Here is a 24,643-nt window from a genome sequence, read left to right on the forward strand (position 1 = left end):
TGGGTTGTCTCCAGTTTGCGATTATGACGAGTAAAGCAGCTGTGAGCGTTCCTATACCCGTCTTTTGGGGAAAATATGCATTAGTTACCACTGAGTACATATACCTAGAAGTGAACTGAGTCATAGGGAATATGTATGTTTAACTTTAGTAAATGCTGTCAAACGGTTTTCCAAGGTGATTCTAACAATGCATTTTTTAAAAAAGATTTTATATTGAAGTGATCTCTACAGTCAACGTGGGGCTCGAACTTACAACCCCAAGATCAAGAGTCACTGCTCCGCCGCCTGAGCCAGCCAGGGGCGCTGAGTCTAGCCATTTAAGACTTTTCCTCACAGTGTTATGAGAGTTCCAGTTGCTCTGCAATTATTGTCTACACTTTGCATTGTCAATCATTTTAATTTTAGCCAACACGTTATGTCAAAAGTTCGGAACAAAAAAAGAAAATCGGGGCGCCTGGGTGGCTCAGGGTGGGTTAAGCGTCCAACTTCGGCTCAGGCCATGATCTTGGGGTTTGTGAGTTCTAGCACGTCGGGCTCTGTGCTGATAGCTCAGAGCCTGGAGCCTGCCTCGGATCCTGGGTCTTCCTCTCTCTCTGCCCCTCCCCTGCTCGCATTCTGTCTCTCTCCCTCAAAAATAAATAAACTTAAAAAAAGAAAATCAACGAATTGCTGAAGTAATAGTTAGAAGTTTATTGTGCACCCACCAAAAAGACAGTTTGCAAACGAGGAGCACTCACACCAAAACACAGAATGAGGCTCGGAGGTATATCATCATAGAGCAGCTTCTAGAGTGTGGAGCGTGGAAGCAATGACTATTTGCTCTTTACTGATTGGTTACAGTATTAGAATCTTCTGAACTAAAAGGAAATTTGCTGGTGGTCGCCTCACATCAACTTTGGGGAAGTACTTTGGTTTCGCTTGTGATTTTCAGAGGCACAAGCAAGGTCAAGTTAGCTTTTCCTAGTCTTGCAAAATAAGCTAAATTAAGCTTTGTTTGTATGACGACACTGGCGTTGTCAACTTGGAATTTTCGAGTCTGGTCTCCATTTGTATTTGATTTTAACAGGTGGATGCTTATAGTATCTCATTTGCTCTTAATTTGCATTTTCTTGATGAGTATTAATGATGATCACCTTCTCAGGTGCTCATTAGCCGTTTTGATATTTTCTGAAGTACCATGCTCAAGTACCCAAAAATGAGTTGGTATTTTCCTCATTGATTCGTAGAAACTCTTCTAACGTTCTGGAAAGAAGTCCTTTGTCAACAATGTGTACAACAGGGCTGAGCTCGCCGTTGCCCTTGGCCGTGGAGCCGTTTTTTGGCACCAAGGGCACAGCATCCGTGATGAACGTAATTCAGATTGTTTGTGACCACTGGGTACATACACTTGTACCCGTGGGATTTGTCCTTGGATGTTATCTAGACAAAAAGAATGATGAAAAACTAACTGCCTTCCAGAACAAGAGTGTGTTGCTTAAAAGGGAATTGAGACCCAGTGAAGAAGTCACCTGGAAATAAAGGCTGTGACTGAAATAAAGAATGTTCACCTTAAAAAAATTAGGAAATAAAAACACACTCAGTATTTTCAAAAATGTATTTCAAGTGTATGTATTGAAAGCTTATGTACCCCACTCATTCTGAGGCTTGCCTTCTTGACCTGTCTTGACGAGAAGTTGTTTTTAAAGTTTATTTATTTGTTTCTTTATTTTTGAGAGCGAGAGAGACAGAGCATGAGTGGGACAGGGGCAGAGAGAGAGGGAGACCCAGAATCCAAAGCAGGCTCCAGGCTCCAAGCTGACAGCACAGAGCCGGACGCGGGGCTGGAACTCACCGCCAGCGAGATCATGACCTGAGCTGAAGTTGGCCGCTTAACCAACTGAGCTGCCAGGTGCCCCATAAAGTTTATTTATTTTTGAGAGAGAGAGAAAGAGAGCACGAGCGAGCTGGGGAGGGGCAGAGAGAGAGAGAGAGAGAGAGAGAGAGAGAGAGACAGAAACCCAAGCAGGGTGGTTTGATCTCAATAACGTGAGATCACAACCTGAGCCGAAACCAAGAGTCGGGCACTTAACTGACGGAGCCCCCCAGGCGCCCTGAGCAGTTGCTCTCCATTTTGATGAAGATTAACGTTTTATTTTGTGGTTAGTACTTTTTAAAGTACTTGTTTGGGAGACTTCATTTACTCCAGAGCCATGAAGGCATTCTCCTACGTTTTCTTCCAGAAACTTGACTGTTTTACCTTTCACGAGTACGTCCACAATCCATCTCAAACTAGTTTTTGAGTTCGGTGGGAGGTAGGAGAGCCAGCACCTTTAAAGGAAAGGACCATTGTTTCCTCAAGGATTTGCAACGCATTCTTGACTCTGGGCTAAAAATTAGCTTCCCTGCGCACAGATTGAATTGTGCCATTCTCCTGCCTAAGTGTTTTCAATGGCAACCCGTTGTTTAGATACTGTTCAGGCTCTTGCTTAATGTATCTTAACAACACCCCGCTCGATTTGGCCACTTCCAGTTTCACAAGCCCAATCTTGTGTCCATCACCCCACTCTAAACTTAGACACGCTGAGCAGAGCGTTCCCTTGGACACACTCTCACCTCTGAACCTTTGCCATACAGAATGCTTCCGTAGGTTACCTACTATTCAAACTTCAGGTCTTACCTCCTCCAGGAAGCCTTCTCTGACTGCACATTCCCTGTCCCTTAACTCTAGGTTGAGTGACCTCATCATGTGCTCTCTTGTACTCCGGCTTGTAATTGTGTTCTCGTGTAACTTCTCTGAGGGGAGGGAGGCCCATTTAGTTTACATGGAAGGTGTCTCGTAAATATGATTGAACCCGCCACGGATCCAGAAAGCGGGCGCCTCAGGGAACGAACGGGGTTACAATTCTCAGATTGAACACTTGGCAAAAAGGTTAACACTTCTGAGCCTCAGTTTTCAAATCTGTAAAGTGGGGACGCAATAGTCTCTAAGTAGGCCTGCCAGAAGCATCAAATAAGATGCTGCACATAAATCCTTAGCGCAAGGACAGGCACACAGCGGACACTTTTAATATCAATAAAACCATAGGGACTCACTTTTCCCTTGCGCATGCGCCGTCCTCCGTACGCCAGCTAGCGCTGCCCGGCGCGCCCCTGCGCGTCCCCACGCGTGCGCGTGTTCGACCGGAACCCCAGCCCTGGCCGGAGATGAAGGGGCGGGACCTCCGCAATACGCCTGCGCCCTGAGAGGCCGTGCGCCGAGGAGGCGGGGCCGCGCCGGCGCGCAGGGCGTCCCGGCTCCTGAGCATAAACAAGAGCGGGCACGGGATGAGGCGGCGGTTGATCCCCGGGCAGCCAGCTGCGGCCAGCGAGGCGGCGAGCGGGGCCAGGCGCCGACCCTGAGCGCACCCGACTCGCCCTCCCGCGCGCGAGCCCTCGGCCGGGGCCACCCTCCCGCCCGCCCGCCGCGCGCCCACCATGAACCTGGCGAGTCAGAGCGGCGAGGCCGGCGCCGGCCAGCTGCTCTTCGCCAACTTCAACCAGGACAACACGTAAGGCCGGGCGGGGGTTGGGGCCCGAGGCCTGGGGCCGGGCGGGGGTCCGGGCCCGAGGGCCGGGGCCGGGGCGGGCGGGAGCCTGAGGCCGGGTTCAGGGCCGGAGATTCGGCCTGGAGGTTCGGGGTGGAGGCCGGGGCGGGCGGGGGCGTCCCCGGGGGCGGGCCTGGAGCGTGGAGGGAGGGGCGCTGCCCTCGGGGACCCTCCGGGCTCTGCGCTGGAGCTGCGATCCCTGGGCGGGGAAAGTGATGGAGATAAGGAGGCTTTTCACCCACCGACGGATAGGTTGCTTTACCTTTTGGGACCTCCCTTCTCACAAAGTTGGGGCAGAACTTTGTGCCTTGACTTGTTGTCCCAGCCGCTTCTGGAGCAGTGAGCGTGGGTTTCTTCCTCTTATCCCACCTGCCCTTCTCCCTCGGCCCTCTTCCCCCCACTCTTTCCCCTCTTCAGGTCCTTCTTGTCTCTTCAGGCCCTTCTCCTTGTCTCTTCATTATCTTAGTGCCCTTTTCCTTTCTTTCCCTTTCTTCTTGTCTCGTTGTTCTTTTTTTAGGTAACTTCGATGTCCTGCCCGAGCAAGAAACAAACTTAGCCTTAATCCCGGCCTCTGATCTGGGGAGAAACTGAGTCAAGGGGGATGTGGCAGAGAAATACCTGAGGAGTCTTGGTGCTTCAGGGAATGGGCCCATCCTTAGGGAAAGAGAGGCCCACTGATGCCAACCCATGGATTTGGAACGCTGTTTGTCCAAACGCCTATGGGTTTGAAGCTGATTCTTCAGAGGCTGTCTCGGTGACCTGTGAGGATAGTAACTAGATGAAGTTTCTGGAGAAGGAAGGAGCTGTGGAAGGGAGGAGAGCCATCTTGGGAAGTGAGTAAGAGGAAGTGATGTAAGTGAGGAGGAATGGGTCATCGTCTTCATAGTAAGTAGTTGGTCGAGTTGTTACTGGCGGAATGGAGTCAGCAAAGTAGAAAATGAGATTTTTTTTTTTTTTTAAATGAAGAGTTCATTGTAGAATGGCAAGCAGGCATCAAGTCCGTGGCATGCAGCGGGTACTCGGTAGCGCCTCCCCAGAATTGTGAGGTTAGTGTCTGGTGGCCCGGCAGTGGGACTGCGCTGAGGTTAGAAGGAAGCAGATCCCCTTTTCCCAAGTGCAGATGAGGAAACTGAAGTTCACAAAGGCTCAGAGCTGTGCCTGGATCCTAGAGTTGGTTAATGTGGAGCGTGGGCAGGCCCGAGTCTCTTCCACTGCCCTTCCCACTCTGCCACTGTCTTCTCTACCTAAAAAGTAGGATTTTGAGGATGGTGAATTTAGGCATGATACTGTAGCAGTCTTTAAAGATTAAAACTACCAAAGGCTTAGTGTTCCACGTGAGTAAAAACCAGCACAGCAAAAGCATTTTGGATAACCTGTTGCCAGTGGTTTTGATCGGGATAGACTATGTTATGTGAACCCAGGAAGCGAATAGAACATTTCAAACTGAGATTGGTTTTTAAGCCCTTAGTGTTTTTTGTTTTTGTTTTTAAATTTTTTTTTAACGTTTTTATTTTTGAGACAGAGACAGATCGCAAGCGGGGGAGGAGCAGAGAGAGAGGGAGACACAGAATCCAAAGCAGGCTCCAGGCTCTGAGCTGTCAGCACAGAGCCCGACGCGGGGCTCGAACTCACAGACTGAGATCATGACCCGAGCCGAAGTCGGATGCTCAACTGACTGAGCCACCCAGGTGCCCCAAGCCCTTAGTGTTTTGAGATCGGTTAAGAAATGGTAGCTCTCTGGGTTTTTATGTCTTGTATAAGTTAGAGAATTTCCAAAACTTTTTCTACCATTTTTTTTTCCAGCTTTTCATTATTCATCATTTATGTTGAAAGGAAATCAAATATGAGAACATATTCTCTTTGGCTGTTATTTCAAATGGGCTTTCAAATTACATACACAGTAGAAAATGGTCTGGCCTGAAGTTAGACCTTTTCACACTTGGAAGTCACGTGCTTCCTCACTCCTCAGTGAGTCTGGAAGTTCAGGAGGTTTCTGTGTCATAATTTGGATTTGCCAGAAACCTTGATATACTATGAATGTAAACTGTTAAGAAATAGTAGGATAGGATTATAGTAAATTATTAAGAAATGGGAAGATAGGATTTAATCATTGATTAAAATGACTAATTTGTCTTGAAGAAATAGACATGTTTATGAGGAAAGGCTGTACAGTTTATCCCTTTGTCTCCTTTACCCGTCTCCAGAATTTAATAGAAGAACACAGTTTTTCACAAGACAAAGGTTGTTGGTCTAGGATCCACATTCACTGTGTTCAGTAAGAAAATCTGGAAGCAATTTCACTTAATAGAATACATGTATGTTACACAATAATGCTTAACAAAAGAATATTCCCTGTACACCAAACTATCTGTCCTGCTTTTTGTACTAGTAATAGGGTTTCAAATATTGTGTTAATTTTCCTAGGATTCTCGTCCTAAAAGTATGAAGAAGTGCTTTTTTTTTTGTTTTTGTTTTTGTTTTTTTTACTATTTGTTTATTTTTTAGTTAGAGCAGTGAAAGAGGCACTGAGAACAGTTGTTTTCAGTCATCTCGCTATTAACTGGTTAGTTCCAATGCTGGTTTCTGAAAGTAACCGTTTGAACGGTTTACTTTGGAGGAATTTTTGGCTTTTGAAATTGGAGTTAACAAACTAGTAAGAGTATCCCTGAAATGGAAATGTCAAGGACTAAATTCCTCCAGTGGATGCCGCTCGTCTAGTGGGAAATCTGTGATTTGGCAAGGTCCTTTTTAAACTACACTTCAAAAAGGGGTAGAATAAAGAAAGGGACTTGATTCTCCAGGTCTCCTGTTGACAGGATTGAAGTTGTTAGTGTCCAGAAAATTATAGAGATGCTTGTTTAACTGAGTTTCTTCTACAGTTACAGTTGTTATTCTGGGAAAGTCACTTCTCTCCACTTTTTTCTCATCAGTAAATCGAGAGGCTTGATTGTAGATGGTCTTTAAGGATCCTTCAACCTTAAAGTTTTAGGCCATTCTGTCGGCTGGGTAGGGGGAGTGTTGGAGGAGGGCAGGACAGTCACCCAGGAGGATATTGTCCAACAGCAGTGGCCCGTGGAGAAAAGACCAGTCAGCCATCAGGACTTGGTGTGACCCGTGGGACAGGCGTGGTGCAGGGAAGTTCAGGTTACTCCCAAGTCTCTGGTTTGGGTCTAGTGTGAACAGTGATTCCATTATGGGGACTCGGTTTGGGGCAAAAGAGGAGTTCTGCTCGGCTGCTGTTGAGCTGTCAAGGCATCAGGGCGAACCAGCTGGAGGCCTGCGGTGGAAATGCTGGGAGCTGCGGGAAGAGCCTGCTGTGGAGCAGACTTACTAAGTAGGGCCCCAGGGTCTACGAGGTGTCCTCCTTGGGTTCCTTTTTATGCGTGTGGACTGTTGCCACCTCACTCTAATCAAGTAAGATAGTAGGAAGGGAAAGCCTTTCGGGACTAACTATTGGTAAGAGTTTACGAAAGAAAAAGGAGTTAAGAGAAAGATCTGATTCGCGCTTTTTTTAGTGGAAATTCACTATCTTTTAGATATTGAGCGCTCAAGTTTCAATTCAGTGATAGACTTGCAGTTAAAGATGGTGCATCACACAGAGGCATTTGTTTTGGCCCCTCCCAAAACCCTACTGAAATGTCAGTCAACAAATTACCCAAAGATATATATTTAAGCTTATTTATTTACCGTGGGGAGAGGGGGAAGCAAGGAAGGAGCGGAGAGAGCTTCCCAAGCAGGCTGTCCGCACCGGCCTGACAAGGGGCTCCACCTCCGGAACCTTGAGATCATGACCTGAGCCGAGATCAGGAGTTGGCCGGTCGCTCAACCGACTGAGCCTGACTGAGCCACCCAGGCGCCACTCAAAAAATATTTTAAAAGACTGAAACCCATAGGATAGGGAGAATGAGGAAGGAGTCACTAGCAACATTCTAGAAGCTAGCAAGTAGTACAGGAAGGTGATCCCGGATTGCTGGTGGAGAAAGCAGAGAGCCAACCTGGCGTAAACTGCAGAATCCCCAAAAGGCTCAGGGTTGGCAGCCTAGGGAAGCTCTAGAAGTGGAATAAAGGGGGGGTGTGGTGAAAATAAAGAGGATTGGCCCTCAGCATGTCTCACAAGCACTCACTCTCCCATCCTGGCAAAGGACTTAGGCCTCGTCTCAAGACTGTATAACAGGGTCTCTGGATTTTGACACCAGGCACGGTTGAAGGCCGGGCTGTGGTGTTGAAACGTGGGACTGAGTAAATATAACCTTTTTTCTAGGATAGTAAGCTGGTTTTTTTCCTTCGGCAGTAAAAGATCTCATTGTGTTACCTTAAAAAAAAAAAACAAAAAAAACTACACAAACATTTATTGGGGGATAAGGTTATTTAATAAGGGAGTTTCAAACTTCCTTGTTACTGTGCCTCTCCCATTAATATGTCTGCCATTGTATGGTCAGGCAAATCATGAGAAATTATTAAAAGCAGGATCAGTCCCAAAGAGGGATGTATGAACCTGATCATTGGTGTTACCACCCTTTAAAAACATCCACTTTTAGGGGGTGCCTGGGTGGCTCAGTCGGTTGGGCGTCCAACTTCGGCTTGGGTCGTGATCTCACTGTTCCTGAGTTCGAGCCCCGTGTCAGGCTCTGTGCTGACAGCTCAGAGCCTGGAGCCTGATTCGGATTCTGTGTCTCCCTCTCTTTCTGCCCTTCCCCCACTCACACTCTATCTCTCTCTCTCTCTCTCTCTCTCTCTCTCTCTCTCTCAAAAATAAATAAAAATAAAAACATCCATTTTTACTGATAAAATATATACTCGAACTATGCCATGGATATATAGGGAAAAATAATTGAAATATTTGTGCTTGTATTTCTTATTGATGGAGGTGCACAGCAGTTTTACAAACCACGCAATTAAAATTGTAGCTAAGGTATTTAATATCCTAAAGCAGTTTCTGAATATTTGTAAGGACATCAGAGTTCTGATGTTTGATCACCAAAGGCCAGTTTTGACAGATTCTTTTGTTCGGAGCGTAGAATCAAAATCTAGTTTCTCATAAACCAGTTAAAGCTCATTAAGTTTGCCCATGAAAGAAGCCCTCCCTAAGCTTATTTTATATATAGTGTCAATAAGGTTGGCGATTGGGTTTCTAAGTCAACAAATTAGAAAGGGAGAGGAGCTGTTAATCCTGGGGAGAGGGTCACAAGGAAGTGACACCTCTCTGCAAAAGAATAAATGGAAAATATTTTTAGCAGCTCAACACTACAGTCTGACCATTTGTGGTCACACACACAAAACCCTCATCTCCTTGGTAGGGTCTGAGAGGGTCACCGTATTGTAATAGTACAGTAGGTTTAATGATCACTCCCGTAGGACTCCAGGAAAATGTTAAGAATCTCCCACCCCCTTGTGATAGGCATACAGGAAAGCATATACAAGAACACCTTTTTCATTTTTTAAGCAAAAATAGTGAGAAAGAATCTATCGGTGCTTAAAATAGCAACCATTAGTTATCTGGAAAACATCTCCCAAAAGTTATAGACTGCTGAGATTTTTGTCTTATTTTTAGTTCTCCTGGATATTTATGTTTTTGTTGGCTTCTTTATTGCTTTTCAAATTATTTACAGGTAAAAATATCTAATTACCTCATTGATAGAATTAATTCAAAACTGAAGTATTTTTGCAAAAAAAAAAGGTAGAGTTTTGCTTTTTTTTTTTTTTTTTTTTAGTTTAGTTACATATTTTGGGGTGGGGGGGGGGGAGAGATTCCCAAGCAGGCTCCACGCTCTCAGCGCCGAGCCCAACGCAGGACTCGATCTCACGAACCATGAGATCATGACCTGAGCCGAAATCAAGTCAGACGCTTAACCGGTTGAGCCACCCAGGTGCCCCAAAGAGTTTTGCTTTTGTTTATACTTCTAAGATGAACCAATTACAACTTAAAAATTTCATAGTGCTTACAGTAGATCCATTCTTTGAATACATTTCTTCTACCTATGGGCAAGAGAAGGGTTGGAAATCTCAAGTTTTTAATAGATGAAATAGCCGTTGAAGTAGCCCTAAGTTTTGTCTTGGTGTGCAGATACTCCCGCTAGGAAACGTCGGTGTTCAGTCTTTCTAGTCTTCTGGTTTGTCTTCTGCCTCCACTTGTCTGCACATTTTTCCAGACACTAGATTCAGAACCGTCCAGTCGCTGCTTCCTCATACGCCCCACGCATCCTGCTTGATTGGCTCGTCCTCTGTTTCTCAGAGCTGGACTTCCTTTTGTTCCCCCCCAGCCCCCCCGCGGTCAGTCACTTTCTGGAGAGTAGTAATCTTCCGGTGGGGAACTGCTTCACTCAGTGGCCACTGCACCTGTACAGGGTCGGGGGTGGCAGCTGGGGAGCCCGTGAGCTCCCTTCAGGCCTCCTGGCGAAAGCCGTGGCTTTGGCGTCAGGTGTGAGTGATTTTATCTTTTCCTTGTAGGTCAGCTGTGCAGTCTTCTCATGCCAGCTTCCAAGTTATCTTTTCCGTCTGTTTTATTTCCACCCCACTGCTCAGCTACAGTTTCACATAGGTGATTGAGCTGCGCTTGCCGTGGCCCTGCCGAGGCAGAAGGATGTCATCGTCCACCATCGTAAATGTCTTTGTTTAAAATTCGGAGCGTCCGCCTTCTTCGCTTTTGGACTCACACATAGAGCAGATCACCTGAGGAGCCCCACTTTGTTTTGAGGGGATCGTTAATTAAGGGCTGATTATTTCCATTTATTTGTCAAAGTAATCTTTAAGGTTTTGTAGGTTTTCAGTAAGAATAAGGTCTGTATTTTATTGACCTTCACCTTTTCCTGGCTGCGAGCTGGGGCACCTGGCTCTGCCCCTTGCCTCTTTTCTGCTCAGCCAGCACTCACCCACTACAAACTGTGTGAAATTACTCGTGCTAATTTTCAGTAGAGGTGATGGTTACTAGTTGGTAACATGGAGCTTGTTTTTGCATTATCATTGTCTACACGTATCAGCTCTTATTTCTGATTTGGCTTTTTTGCAGGTCCCTAGCTGTTGGTAGTAAGTCCGGTTATAAATTTTTCTCCCTTTCTTCTGTGGATAAGCTGGAACAGATCTATGAATGCAGTAAGTGTTTGCTTTATTTCTCCCCCTTCTTAAAAACAAAACAAAACAAAAAAATAGACAAAGTATACTTGAATTGGAATGCATTCTCAAACTCTAACACTGTGATTAAAGTCCAGACACCCCTTGACCAGTACTCTTCCTTGACCTTGGGCTTCCTGGGATGACAGCTGTGAACGGGTGGTACGTGTTCTCCAAGGTGTGCGTGTTTGCGTGTTTATAAATGTACTGCGGAGACGCTTGTTTTATGGGTTGTCTTTCAATACACGATATCATGCTGTGTGTAGTGTTCTGTAATTTCTCCCCATTTTAAATGCCAGTGAAACCATTTATCTTTCTGTTATAAACCACTTCCAGAAAACTGAAAACTTCACAGCCCCCACAGGAATGATTTATTTGACATCTTATGGCATTCGAGTGGCCTACATGTCAGAGGCAATATGGACTTGTAGAAGGGTCATATGAGCTTTGACTTCTTGTTCAGTCACTTATTTGTGACTTCAGATAGATTACTTCATCTTGGATCTCAGTTTCTTTGGTTTTCCTGTGTGTGTGTGTGTGTGTGTGTGTGTGTGTGTGTGTGCAGTAGGACTTGCTGAGTAAACGGTAAGCATAGAGTCCTCCTCCCCAGAGAGAATTTGCTAGAAAGCTTTGGGCTCTTCCCGCATACATAACTTGTTTTCTGTGCATGTATGTAGTTACACACATAAAGATATACTTTTGTGTTTGTGTGTGGTTTTGTTTTATATAAGTGAGCTTGTAATGTTTTGTTCTTTATTTTTGTTTTTAAAAACATAACTTTAAATTGAGGTGATTGTAGATACACACGCAGTTGTAAGAAATAATACAGACCCCATATACCCTTCTCCCGGTTTCCCCCAATGGTAACATTTTGCGAAACCACAGTGTAATACCACAACCAGGATAGCAAAGTTGATTGCTCCTGATCAGGTTTCCCCAGTTTTACCTGTATGCGTTTGTGTTTCCTAAGTTCTGTATGGTCTTAACGCCCTTGCAGATTCCTGTTTCCCCCACACACGGCCAAGATGCTGGTTGGTTCTAACAACACAGGGTCCTTCCCGCTGCCCTTTTATAACCACACCTGTCTCTACCTCCCAGCCCTAATCCCTAGTAGCCATTAATCTATCCTCTCCAAAATGTTGTCATTTCAAAAATGACATGGAAATGGAAATATGTAACCTTTTGGGACTGGGTTTTGTTTTTTGTTTTGTTTTGTTTTGTTGTTTTTACTCAGCATCATTCCTTGGAAATTCATCTGAACGGTTGGATGTGTCACTAGTTCGTTTTTATTACTGAGAAATATTCTGGGGTGTGGATGGACCACAGTGTATCGTCAGTTACCTGTTAAAGGGCATCTGGGCTGATTCCAGTTTGTGACTATTATTACCGATAAAGCTGCTGTGAACAGTCATGTATAGAGATTGTGTGAACATAAGTTGTTACCTCCCTGGGATAAATGTCTAAGAATACAATTGTCGGGTCATATGGTAGACCCCCCCCCTTTTTTTTAAAGAAACTGCCACAGTATCTTCCAGGTGGCTGTACCATTTTACATTCCCACCAGTGATGTCTGAGGAATCTGGTTCCTCTGTATCTTTGCTGGCGGTGGGTGTTACCGCTGTTTTTCATTGTACCACCTTGGTCGATATGAACAGTGTTGTCTCATTGTGGTTCTGATTTGCATTTCCTCAGTGGCTGATGATGAGCATCTTTTCGTGGGCTTATTTGCCACGTGTATGTTCTCTTCAGGGACACGTCCGTGTTTTTGCCTGTGTTCTAGTAGGCAGATTTGGGGTTTTTTAATGTAAGGTTTTCAGAGTTCTTTAAATATTCCGTGTACTAGTCCTTTGTCAGATATGTGGTTTGTAAATATTTTCTCTGTATGTAACGAGCAGCCCTGAAGGCTGCCCGTGGCCTGACCTCAGTTAAGAATCTTTGTGGGAGAATTAGGGCTTCCGTACTCACGACATGCTTGTAATGAGTCACACTGGGGTTTGGATTCGGGGAAAGATTTAACACGTGCCGTTTCACGTACCTGAGTGAGCGGACAGTTGTGGGGAGCGGGGTCTCCTCCCTCCGAACGGCGTCGGCACCTCCGTTCCGAGCGACTGGCCCCGTGTCGTCCGCTTTGCTCCCTCCGGAGTGAGCGTTCCACTTTGGAATTCCGCTTCACCTTCCAGATCTCTGAAGGAGGGCGGTTCATCGAGTAACGGGATAGGCGTGTCCTTCACCCTTGGGTCCGTCCACTCCGGGGGCGCTTGCGGAGGGCCTGCTCTGTGCCAGCCTGCCCCGCCCGTGGCGATGCGCTAGCGGCCCCTGCTCTCCTGCCGCTTGCACTTAAATGGAGGAAGACCAAGAACGAGTAAATACATTCGTGTCCAGCGTTCTGCTGGGCACATGGCAGCCGGCACAGACCCAGATACCACCCCCTGCATCCCCACCCCTGCTAACTTAAGATGAAGATGTCAGGGGTACGATCTCGTTTCTTCTGCCAATTGCTTGCAATAGGAAGTTCTCGTGGTCCTCCGGGAGGTCAGAGGCTTCCCTGGCCCCTCCCAGGCTTCGGCCTCCTCCCGGCAGGCAGGTAAGCCTTCGGGTGCCCCCTCGCCTCCATCGGGAGGGTGTGTTCCCCCCCCCACCCCCACCCCCTGCAAGTCCGCTGTTTGTTGCTGCCCAAAGGCCAGCAGCCAGGCCCTTCCTAGGGACGTAATCAGCGGCCCTGACTCCACGCTTCCTGTGGGCTGCCTTAAATTTTGCTCCTCCTCTGTCCTCAGACTTGGCCTGCTGATGTTCATTAAATCTTCCTTCCAGAAAGCTTTTCTTTCTAGTATGGAGCCAGAAGATGTGATGTGGGTGATAAGATAGCTGTGAGCTAGTGTGCTTGCTTATCTCGAGTGGGGCCAGGAGTTGTGCAGATCTCCAGACTGGCCACCTCCCCACTTCCCGTGGCCCCACGCAGGATTGTTCCCGATAGGGCTTCTTCAAAGAAGGGTAGCCGGTCTCTGGATTCCACTGGGCCTTTGTGAATGACTGAAACCTTTACTAACACCGTACCCAGGGGAGCCCGAGTTGTGCTATGACCTGGTTGCTGTAATGAGTAGGGTCATCTGCTTTGAAATCCACAGAATCCACCCCCCACCACGCCGCCATTTGGAACCCAGTGCTTAGAAAGGGGGTAAGAAGACCAAAACCTGGTCTTTACTTCTCAAATTGAATCAGTTTAATGACTCACCTGATTCCTTGAAGTTTATTTACTGATTTTTTGGTGTCTTGTTTTTTAAAGGTTTTTGGTGGAACAAAAACAAAACGTGATGTCTTGATAATACTGTGCAAAGAGTGGGTATTTACTGACCAACACCGTGAGGTGGAACATAGGCTCCTTTGTTCTTAGTGAACTTGGACCCTTAGAAATAGATGATGAAATGGACAAAGAATTTTTCGAGGGTTAATACTTTAAACTGGAAGTGATTGAATTCTTTTGCTCCTGGAGCCTTCTGCGCCTTTCCCCTTCACATACACTTTTATGGAGTAGATAAAAGAACGTCCCTTCAAAAACAGGTTAACTGCTGAACCGAGATTGTTCTCTGGAGTTTTTCCACAAATAGACCCAGAGCAAAGAACATACTTGATGCCTGGCCTCGCTGTTTGCTGCAGGCCCAGCGTTGGCCTTTCCCTCATAATCTCAAGCATGCATCACAAACTCAGATCTTTGCTCTCGGTCGCTGTTGCTGTTACAGAAAAAATGAGCCAGAACTGGTCTTGGGAAGAGCAAGATGGACAACTGCTTGTTTCTCTGTTGTTTGTTCAAACAACAGCAACCGAAAGCCTTTTGCCCAGAATCAGTGGAAGATTTTTTCCTATCGTACTATTGTAATTTCTGGAGTTGCAAGAGCTCCCGTGTACGCCTTGCCCGCTGTCTGTGCCTGCCTGTTTGTTTTGTCATTCTCTTTCTCTCTGTCCTTTGTGTGTGTGAAGATGCATAATGTGCACATGTGTGGTCTCCCTTCCCTGTGAAGGGTGTGTGGTCGTTATTTGTAAAATATCACTTAGGTTGGGAGGAAAAGTTGGCTCTTTTACATTCTATATTGTGCGTGTTTGCATTTTTAAGTTTCTGAGCTAGGAAAACATGCGTCAGGAGGCACTCGGTTGTGAAATCGAACATAAGCAGCGTAAGTGACCAGTGCCTGCTTCGACATCCGCAGCGCCTCCACAGACCTAGAGCGCGTCTCCTCGGGAGACCAACCCTTCTTGACCGGACAGGCGTCATCTGCGTCCTACGGGTTGAGAAACGGTGCTTTTTGAGATCGTCCTGATTAGACACACAGCTGGTTCGAGTGTCAATTTCAGTGGGCTGTATAGTTTTGGATCTTAAGGGGAGAGGTCCAGTAGCCTCTCTGCGTAAATCTGCCGTGATGAGGTTTGGGCTCTTGCCTCTCTTGAGAGCTGCAGGCATCCGACAGACACGCCTCGTTTACAAGTGTGTTATGTCACTTGTTTCATGGTTTCTTCTTCGCTTCTTAGTGCTTTAGAGGTGTTCTCATTGCCAGTTCTAAGTAGTGCCAGCAGAAGCAAACAGCATTCTTTGGGGGGGGGGGGTAGCTCACCAGCAGGGGAAGGGGCAGATGGAGAGAGAGAATCTTAAGCAGACTCCATGCCCCACATGGAGCCCGACAGGGTGTCGATCCCATGACCCTGGGATCATGACCAGAACGGAAGTCAAGAATCGGATGTCCCTAGCGTTCTTTTTCACATCAAGTAATTCTAGGGGCGCCTGGGGGGCTCGGTCAGTTAAGCATCCCATTTCAGCTCAGGTCATGATCTCATGGTTTGTGGGTTCGAGCCCCACGTTGGGCTCTGTGCTGACAGCTCAGAGCCTGGAGCCTGCTTCAAGTTCTGTGTCTCCCTCCCTCTCTGCCCCTCCCCTGCTCACACTCTGTGTCTCAAAAAATAAAATAAACATTAAGAAAAAGGGGCACCTGTATGGCTCTGTCGATTAAGCGTTTGACTGGCTCAGGTCATGATCTCACGGTTCGTGAGTTCGAGTCCTGTGTCAGGATCTGTGCTGACGGCTCGGAGCCTGGAGCCTGCTTCAGATTCTGTGTCTCCCTCTCTTTCTGTCCCACCCCCACCCATATTCTGTCTCTGTCCCTCTAAAAAATAAACAAACATTAAAAAAAATAAACATTAAGAAAAAATTTAAATCAAGGAATTTGTTTCTTAAATTTTGTACAGGGTATCTCTAGGAAGAATGTTTGTCAAAAACTGTGGCCAAGGCCACCTAGAATGGTCCTTGAGAGCAAAGCTTTCCGTGATCCTTGAGGTCATCGAGTTCACACTTTCTTAGTGGTGGCCCGAGTGCTCATCGGTGCCATTGTCTCCTTAACAGGCCACCTCCAATAATTACAAATGTTCAGCCTCGTTTGGTCTTGTTTCTCTTGCTTTTCATTCAGTTGCAGCGCCCTGTAACCGGCCCTACGCGTGTGCACCCTGGTTTCGTGGAGGGCCGAGCTGTGTGGACTTGAGTTTGCCGGGAGGTGACCGCGCTGGGCACGTGCGCTCTGAGCATCTTTCCGCGTTGAAACGTGCTCTAGGGAGTGTGGTGTCATGTGAAAATGGCAAAGAGCTTCTTGAAACCGCACGGTAGAAAATTAACAGACCCAAACCACCCGATAGTCCGTGAAGACCGGTGGCTGCGTTCCCAACAAGATGCAGGCCCTCGGTGCCACGGACGTAAAGGACCTCTGACCCTGAAGCGGATCCTTTGGGGGTGTTGCCGCTTCCTCTGTGGTGCCAGACACGCGTTAGCTGCGGGGTGACCTGGTGCGTCAGCCCTGCACGCGGGGCCTCGGCCGTGTCCTAGTTCCTGGCTCCTTTGGTAGTCTGATGAGTTGCAGCGGTTTCCCCCAGAAAACCCAGTAGTTCGTATGTGAGCCGGTGGTTTGAGAGACCTCGAGGCCCGCGTGAGCGTGGCAGGATTCAGGGCGCCGGGGTCTCCCAGAAGACCCCCCTCCTCAGAGGCTCCGCCTGACAACTCGTGTCCTCCCTCCGTCCCTGATGCCCTACACTTCTTACATCGGCTCTTAACATCTTAGGATGCCAATTCGCCAATAGTCTGTGTGGCTTAACAGCTTTTTTGAGATGTAATTTCTATGCCATACGAATCACTGGTTTAAAGTGTACAAGTCAGTGGATTTTCGTATATTTGCTAAGGTGGACAACCTGCCATAATCTAATTTTAAAGCATTTTTATCCCCAAAAGAAACCCTGAGTCCATTAGCAGTCACTGCCCGTTTCCCTCCACCCGCCTCAGCCCCGGGCAAGCGCTAATCTACTCTCTGCCTCTGCACGTCGGCAGCTCTGGACAGTTCAGATAAATGGAATCAGATGCCACTGGCTTCTTTCACTCAGAACGTTTGCAGAGTTCATCCGTGCGGGAGAGCGTGCCAACACTTCATTTCTTTTTATTGCTCGATAGTATTCCCTTACGTGGCTCCGCCGTGTTTTGTGGGTGGACACTTGGGTCCCTCCTACTTTTGTCTGTTGTAAATAGTGCTGTTGCGTTCATTGGTGTGCAGGTTGTTGTGTGGACATAGGTTTTCATTTCTCTTGAGTAGATGGTTGGTTACCTGTAGGAGTGGAATTGCTGAGTGAGCATCTTTGTCGCACTTGTGAGTTAGGGTATAAGGTAAATTCCTGGAGTCGGGACGATAGACTCAACAGAAGAACATTTTTAAGTGGGTAGATATTGCCAAGTTGCCCTTAAAAAAGATAGTACTGGGGCACCTGGGTGGTTCAGTCCGTGTAACATCCAGCTTCAGCTCCGGTCACGATCTTGCAGTTCATGAGTTCAAGCCCCGTGTCCGGCTCTGCTCATCCCTACCCCTCTCAAAAATAAATAAATGAACCTAAAATTGTTCTTCTTTAAAATAGCTTTATGGCCTCCCACCACCAAAAAAATTCTAAAATCATACCTGCATTTTTTTCTTAAAATTCCCAAAAAGTTCCAAGCTTGTAGTTGATGGAAGAAATAAGCAAACACCCCAGCGCACTAGCCGCACACTTTCCTGCTCTTGCATTTAGGCGAACGCACAACATACCATGTCTGCTTCCCACCATTTGTTAATGGAAATTTTCAAACACAGACAAGTAGAAAGTATTTTACAGCTGCATGTGTACATACACCGCTTGGGAGTCTGTTAACACTGTACTGTGTTCATGCTGTCACGCATCTAGCCCTCGATCCACCTTACCTGTGTGCGTTTCAAGGCACGTTTCAGGCATCAGTATGCACTTGCTTAAATACTTAAGCATGGATGTTACTAACTAGAGTTCACTGTTTTTGTTCTTTTATTCTGAGATAATATTTACATACAGTGGAATGTATAAATCTAAACATTCTGTGTTTTGACAAATCAGACATCTCCGATCAAGGTTTACCATCACTCCAGAAAGTTTCCTCTTACTCTACTTCCTCCCTCCGATCCATTCCAACTCCCTTTCACCCTCTGAGAGGCGAGCAGTGTTCTGGGGTTTTCTGCTATACATTAGACTTGCCTGTAATAGAACAGACATCGTGGGAACGCAGCACGTGCTTTCGCTAAGGTTTCTTATACTCGGCGTCATGTTCCTGGGGTTTATCCATACTGTTAACGCATCTCTGTTGCCCAGTATATAAATATGTGAATTTGTCCATTGTTTTATTGACGAACATCCACAATTTCCCCAGTTTTTAATTACGAATATAATCGTTACTGACATTGTTGTACAAATCCTTTTGTGAACGTACGTTTTCATTTATCTTAACTAAACATCTAGGGATGGAAAGAGTGTTTTGTTTTATGAGAAACCACCAGATTCTCCTACGAGGCTGTCCCATTTTGTATCCGCTGCCCCCCCCCGCCCCCCACAGTGCTGTGTGAGAGTCTGGTGGCTCTGCGTCCTCACCACCATTTGGTGTTAACTAGTCTTTTTTCACTTTAGCCATGCTGATGTGATGTGAGATCTCATTGTGGTTTTGATTTGAATTTTCCCGATAATTCATCACGTTGGGCACTTGCATGCCCTTGTTGGCCATTTGCATCTTTTTTTTTAAGTTTGTTTTTCTTTATTGTTTGAGAGAGACAGAGACTGTGCAAGTGGGGAAGGGGCAGAGAAAGAGAGGGAGAGAGAATCCCTAGTAGGCTCCACGCTGCCTGTGCAGAGCCTGACATGGGGCTCGAACTCACGAAGCCGTGAGATCATGACCTGAGCCAAAATCAAGAGTCAGACGCTTACCTGACTGAGGCAAACTGGTACTCTGGCCATTTGCTTATCTCTTGTGAAATGTGTGTTCAGATATTTTGTCCCTTTTCAATTGCATTGTTTGTCTTTTCATTATTGTGTTGTCAGAGTTCTTAAATTTCTGGATATTTTTTGTCACGTTTTATGAATTTTTTTTTCTCTGTCTATGGCTTGTCTTATCTTTTGAGCAAATATTCTGAATTTTGGTAAGATCTGATTTACCCTCTTTTTAATTTATGCTTTTTTCTCTGTCCTTTCTGAACAAATTTTGGCTACCATCAGGTCATGAAGATGTTTTTCCATATTTTCCACATTTTCTATGAAAGCTTTATAGTTTCAGCTTTTATGTTTAGTTCCATGGTCCATCTCATTACTTTTGGTGTGTGGTGTGAGTCAAGGCTCCTTTTTTTTTTTTTTTCTTTTTTTTTTACCCCGCTGATGGATTCCTGTAGCTTCCACCATTTGTCAAAAAGATTTTTCTTCCCTCATTGGATTGTTTTGGTGCCTAAAAACAACCCTGTAAGTGTGGATCTATTTTCTGCTCTTTATTCTCTCCCATTGATCTGTTTGTGAGTCTTTGTATCAGTAACGCTGCTTGGTTTACTATAACTTTATATACAAAATTTTGAAGTACCACAGTGTAAGCCTTCAACTTTGTTCTTTTTCAAGGTAGCCTTGCATATTCTAGATAGTTTGCCTTTCTGGTTTAAAGTCAGTTGGTCATTGTCTACAAAAAAGTCACCTGGGATCATGCTTGGGACTGCATTGGACCTAGAGGTCAATTTGAGGATAATTGGTATCTTAATAATATTGAGTATTCCAATCCATAAACATGGTGTAGCTCTCCATTTATATAGATCTTCATTTATTTTTAATTTTCTTAATTATCTTTTCCCTTAGTGATGTTCTGTGGGTTTTAGCATGGAGGTCATGTGTCTTTTTAAAATTTATTACTCATATTTTGGGTTTTGACAATGTTGTAAATGGATTTTTTTCATTTTTCATTTGTTTGCTGCTAGTCTGTAAAAATAGAGTTGACTTTTGTATTTTAACCTTGTATCCTGTGACTTTGCTGAATTTACTCATTAGTTCTAATAGTTGCTTTGTAGATGCCTTACAATTGCAATAGAAATAGTTTGAAGTCTTTCTGGTCCTTTTGCCTTTTTTTGCCCCTTCATTTTCTTGCCTTATTGCAATGTATAAAATCTCTAGTACAAAGTGAGGAGAATTGGCATTCTTGCCATGTTTCCAGGTTTAAAAGGAAGAATTCAGTATTTTCACCATTAAGTATGGCTGTAGATTTTTCATAAATGTCCTTTATTGATTGAAAAAGTTTCTTCCTTGTCTCAAGTTTCTAAGTTTTTACCATGAATAAGCATTGAATTTTGTCACGCTTTTCCTGCATCTTTTGAATTGATGTACTTTTCCTCTGACTAGTTGAACTTGCATTTATTATCACAGCCTCAGGTGGAGACTGATGGTCCTGCATTTTTCTAATAACTGTATTTGCTTGCCCTCTGAGATGGTTGTTTCTGGCTGTTTTCACTCATTAAACCTCCCACCACTGTGGCCCTCAAAGCTCCTAACCACTGCTCACGCTTCAAAGATAAACCGGTACTTTGAGCACGGACTTCCCTCATCTGACCTTCAGCTGATGGTCTGTCTACCTGCAACCCTCCCATCTTCCCATCTCCCGCCTGTTCAGATGGCAAAGCAGGGATTCCCGTCTTGTTAAAACCAGCCCTCTTAGTGGATCTCACCACCTTCCAAGTTTATTTCGTGTTTTCTTTATTTGTGAGAGAGAGAGAGAATGTGAGTGGGGGAGGTGCAGAGAGGGTGGGGGGGAACAGAGGATCTGACACGAGCTCTGCACTGACAGAGTGGGGACAGAGCCCAAGTCAGATGCTCAACTGAGCCACCCTTGCGCCCCTGCCAGTTTTTTTTTGAAGTATAATTGACGTAGGATATCGTATTACCTTCAGCTGCACATCATAGCGGGGCAGCATTTGTATACATTATGAAATGATCCCCACGGTAAGTCCATTTGCCATCTGTCACCGTGCAGAGTTATTACGGTATTACCGACCGTATTCCCTGTGCCGTACGTCACGTCCCCATGACTTATTTATTTTGTAACTGGAAGTTTGTACCTCTTAATCCCCTTCACCTATTTTGCCCACCCACTCCTTCCCCCTCTGGTAACTATCAGTTTGTTTCCTGTATCTGTGAGTCTGTTTCTGTTTTGTTTGTTCTGTTTTTTGTTTTTGTTTTTTAATTCTACATACAAGTGAAATCATACGGTATTTGTCTTTATCTGACCTATTTCATCTAGCCTGATATTCTCTAGGTCCATTCATGTCACAGATGGTAAGATTTCATTTGTTTTTGTGGCTAATACTCACCTGTCGGTGTGTGTATGCACGTCTTTATGCCTTCATCCATTGATGGACACTTAGGCTGCTTTCAGATCTTCGCTATTGCAAACAGTGCTGCAGTGAACCTAGGAATGCATACATCTGTGTGGGTTGGTGTTTTTGGTTGTTTTTGTGTGTTTGTTGGTTTGAAGATAGATATCCACACTTGGAATTGCTGGGTCATACGGTAGTCCTGTTTTAATCTTTTGCAGAACCACCATACTTTCTAGAGTGGCTGCTCTGATTTACCTTCCCACCAACAGTGTACGAAGGTTCTCTTTTTTCCACATCCTTGCCAACGCTTTGTTATTTTTTGTGTTTTTGTTAATAGTAAATCTGACAGATACTTCCCTGTGTTTTGATTTGGATTTCCCTACTGATTAGTAATGCTGAGCATCTTCGTGTGCCTGTGGGCCATCTGTATGTCTTTGGAAAAATGTCTGTTCTAGTCTTCTACCCATTTTTTAATTGGGGTATTTGGTTTTTTGGTGTTGTTACGTAAGTTTTTTAAATAGACTTTGGATATTGACCCGTTACCTGATATATGATTTACACATGTCTTCTCCCATTTAGTAACTAGCATTTTCATTTTGTCAATGATTTCATTTGCTGTGCAAAAGCATTTTAGTTTGCTATAATCCCGTGTGTTTATTTTGGCTTTTGTTTCCCTCGCGTGAGGAGACTGGTCCGGGAAAATGTTGCTGAAACCTATGTCAACGTGTTTACTGCCTGCGGTGTCTTCTAGGAGTTTCATGGTTTCCACTGTTACATTCTTTAATCCATTTTTAATTCTTTCCTGTATGGTGTGAGAAAGTGATCCAGTTTCATTCTTTCGCATGTATCTGTCCAGTTTTCCCAGCACCGTTTATTGGAGAGACTGTCATTTCCCCACTGTATATCTTGCCTCCTTTGTCATAGATCGGTTGACCGTACATGCATGAGATTTTTCTCAGGGTCTATTCTATTGATCTGTGTGTCTGTTTTCGTGCCAGTGTCATACTGTTTTCGTGTAGTCTTGTAGTGTAGTTCAAAATCAGAGAGCATAATTCCAGCCTACTTGTCCTTTCTGAAGATTGCTTTGGCCATGCAGAATCTTTTATGGTTCTGTTCAAATTTTAGGATTCTTTAGTTTTGTGAAAAATGCCATTGATACTTTGATAGGGATTATGTTGACACTCTCGATTGCATTAGATAGTATGGACCTTTTAACAATATTAATTCTTCCAATCTGTGAACATGGAATATCTTTCCACTTATTTGTGTCCTCTCCAATTTCTCTCATCATTACAGTTTTCAGAGTACAGTTCTTTCACCATGTTGGATAAATTTATTCCTAGTTAATTCACAATCCCAGGGGTCGTGGGATCGAGCCCTGCGTCAGGCTCCACACTCAGCTTAATATTCTCTCTCTCTCTCTCCCTCTGCCCCCTTCCCTGCTCATGCTCTCTCACTCTCTGTGTAAAAAAAAAAAAAAAAATCCTAGGTATTTTGATAGTCTTTGATGCAATCGTAAACGGGATTGTTTTCTTAATTTCTTTTTCTGATAGCTCATTATTAGTGTATAAAACATAACTGATTTCCTTATGTTCATTTTGTCTCCTGTGACTCCGGAGTTCACTTATAAGTTCCAATAGTGGTTTGGTGGAGTCTTCAGGTTTTTCCATTCACAGTATCATGTCATCTGCAAGGAGTGACAATTTTACTTCTTCCTTTCCAGTTTGGATGTGTCTTCCCTTCCCCTTTTCCTAAGGCCTTCAGAAAACACTTGGTCACATGGAGAGGCATGAGGACCCCTTGTGTTAGAATCCCATGAGTACCGTTGCTCTGCACAAGGCCAGTGGAGCTCTTAACAGATCCCAGGGAGATTGTGTCAGTAGGCAGTCTCCTGGACAACCAGGACAGACTTTTCTCTCCAAACTGGGAAATGCTGCTAGCATGGCAATGATTTATACCTGTGTATCTTTGTTTTTATCTATCTCCTGACCTACCTTTTTTTTTTCCAGTTGAAGTATAGTTGACACAACATTACGTTCGTTGCAGGCGTAAAACCTAGGGATTCAGCACCTCTGCATGGTGCTGTGCTCACCGCAAGTGTGGCTGCCATCTGTCACCATACGGTGCTGCGGCAGCACCACGGACTACGTTCGCCGTGCTGTTCCTTCCATCCTCGTGACTTACTCGCTCCACAACTAGTAGCCGGTGCCTCCTACTCCCCTCCACCCACCTTTGCCCATCCTCCCACCTCTCTCCCCTTTGTCGGCCACCACTTTGTTCTCTGTATTTAGGAGTCTGTTTCTGTGTGTGTTTCTTTTAGATTCCACATAGGAACTGGAACCCCGTGGTATTCATATTTCTCTGTCTTTAGTTCATTTAGGACAAAACTTTCTAGGTGCACCCATGTTGTTGCAAATGGCAAGATCTCATACTTTTTTTCACGGCTGAATAATATTCCTCTGTGTGTGTGTGTGTGTGTGTGTGTGTGTACATACGTACGTACGTGTGTACACGTCTTCTTTATCCATCCATTCATTCATCAACGGACGCTTGGATTGCTTCCATATCTTGGCTTTTGTAAACAGTGCTGCAGTAAGCCTAGGGATGCGTGCATCTTTTCAAAGTAGTGTCTTCATTTTCTTTGGGTCAATAGCCAGTAGTGGGATTCCTGGATCGGGTGGTATTTCCATTTTTAATTTTGTGAGGAGCCTCCTTACTGTTTTCCAAATGGCTGTACCAGTTTCCACTCCCACCACCAGTGCCCCAGGGTTCCCTTTCCTCCGCAGCCTGGCCAACATTTGTTATTTCTTTTTGGTACTAGCCGTTCTGACTCGTGTGAGAGGATATCTCCTTGTGGTTTTAATTTGGATTGCCCTGATGATGAGTGATGTCGAGCATCTTTTCGTGTGTCTGTTGGCCATCTGTCTGCCTTCTTTGGAAGTATGTTTATTCAGGTCCTTTGCCCATTTAAAAATCAGATTATTGGGGTTTTTTGGTGTTTAGCTGAGTTTTTTTATTTATACATATTTTGGTTATTAACTTGTTATCGGGTATCTCATTTGCCAATATCTCCCCCCATTCAGTAGGTTGCCGTTTCATATTGTTGATGATGTCCTTTGCCGTGCAAAAGCTTTTTATTTCGGTGCAGTTCCAGTAGTTTATTTGTGCTTTTGTCTTGCTTCCCTGAGGAGACACGTGTAGAAACATGTTGCCAAAGTTGAGGTCAGAAGAGCTCACTGCTAGTGTTTTCTTTAAGGAGCTTTATGGTTTCAGGTCTCACATTTC

The 24,643-nt window shown here is 45.1% G+C and overlaps 2 protein-coding genes across 4 annotated transcripts in view; both read left to right on the forward strand.

Annotated features, from left to right (window-relative positions):
- Positions 1-1,266: 1,266 nt before the first annotated feature.
- On the forward strand, positions 1,267-1,518 carry LOC124519347 (NADH dehydrogenase [ubiquinone] 1 beta subcomplex subunit 1-like). Its single transcript, XM_047089531.1, has one exon. It carries the CDS (start codon positions 1,267-1,269, stop codon positions 1,516-1,518), a length of 252 nt encoding a protein of 83 aa, XP_046945487.1.
- A 1,760-nt stretch (positions 1,519-3,278) lies between these two features.
- WIPI2 (WD repeat domain, phosphoinositide interacting 2) overlaps positions 3,279-24,643 on the forward strand; it is a 39,196-nt gene continuing 17,831 nt past the window's right edge. Inside the window, exons 1-2 of one of the 3 annotated variants that reach the window (XM_047089213.1) lie at positions 3,279-3,527; positions 10,570-10,652. In XM_047089213.1, the coding sequence (XP_046945169.1) occupies positions 3,454-3,527; positions 10,570-10,652 (157 nt within the window). In that variant the 5' untranslated portion in view covers positions 3,279-3,453. The remainder of the gene's footprint in view (positions 3,528-10,569; positions 10,653-24,643) is intronic. The other 2 variants (XM_047089212.1, XM_047089215.1) reach the window with 2 other exon arrangements.

This window comes from Lynx rufus, unplaced genomic scaffold (genome assembly GCF_022079265.1).
Source record: "Lynx rufus isolate CCGP_SWC_20201006 ecotype Redwood Valley unplaced genomic scaffold, mLynRuf1.p SCAF_27, whole genome shotgun sequence".
Taxonomy (NCBI): Eukaryota; Metazoa; Chordata; class Mammalia; order Carnivora; family Felidae; genus Lynx; species Lynx rufus.

What these genes read in the sequence shown, in the direction of transcription:
- LOC124519347 (XM_047089531.1), top strand. Translation starts at nt 1,267, where the DNA reads ATGTGTACAACAGGGCTGAGCTCGCCGTTGCCCTTGGCCGTGGAGCCG.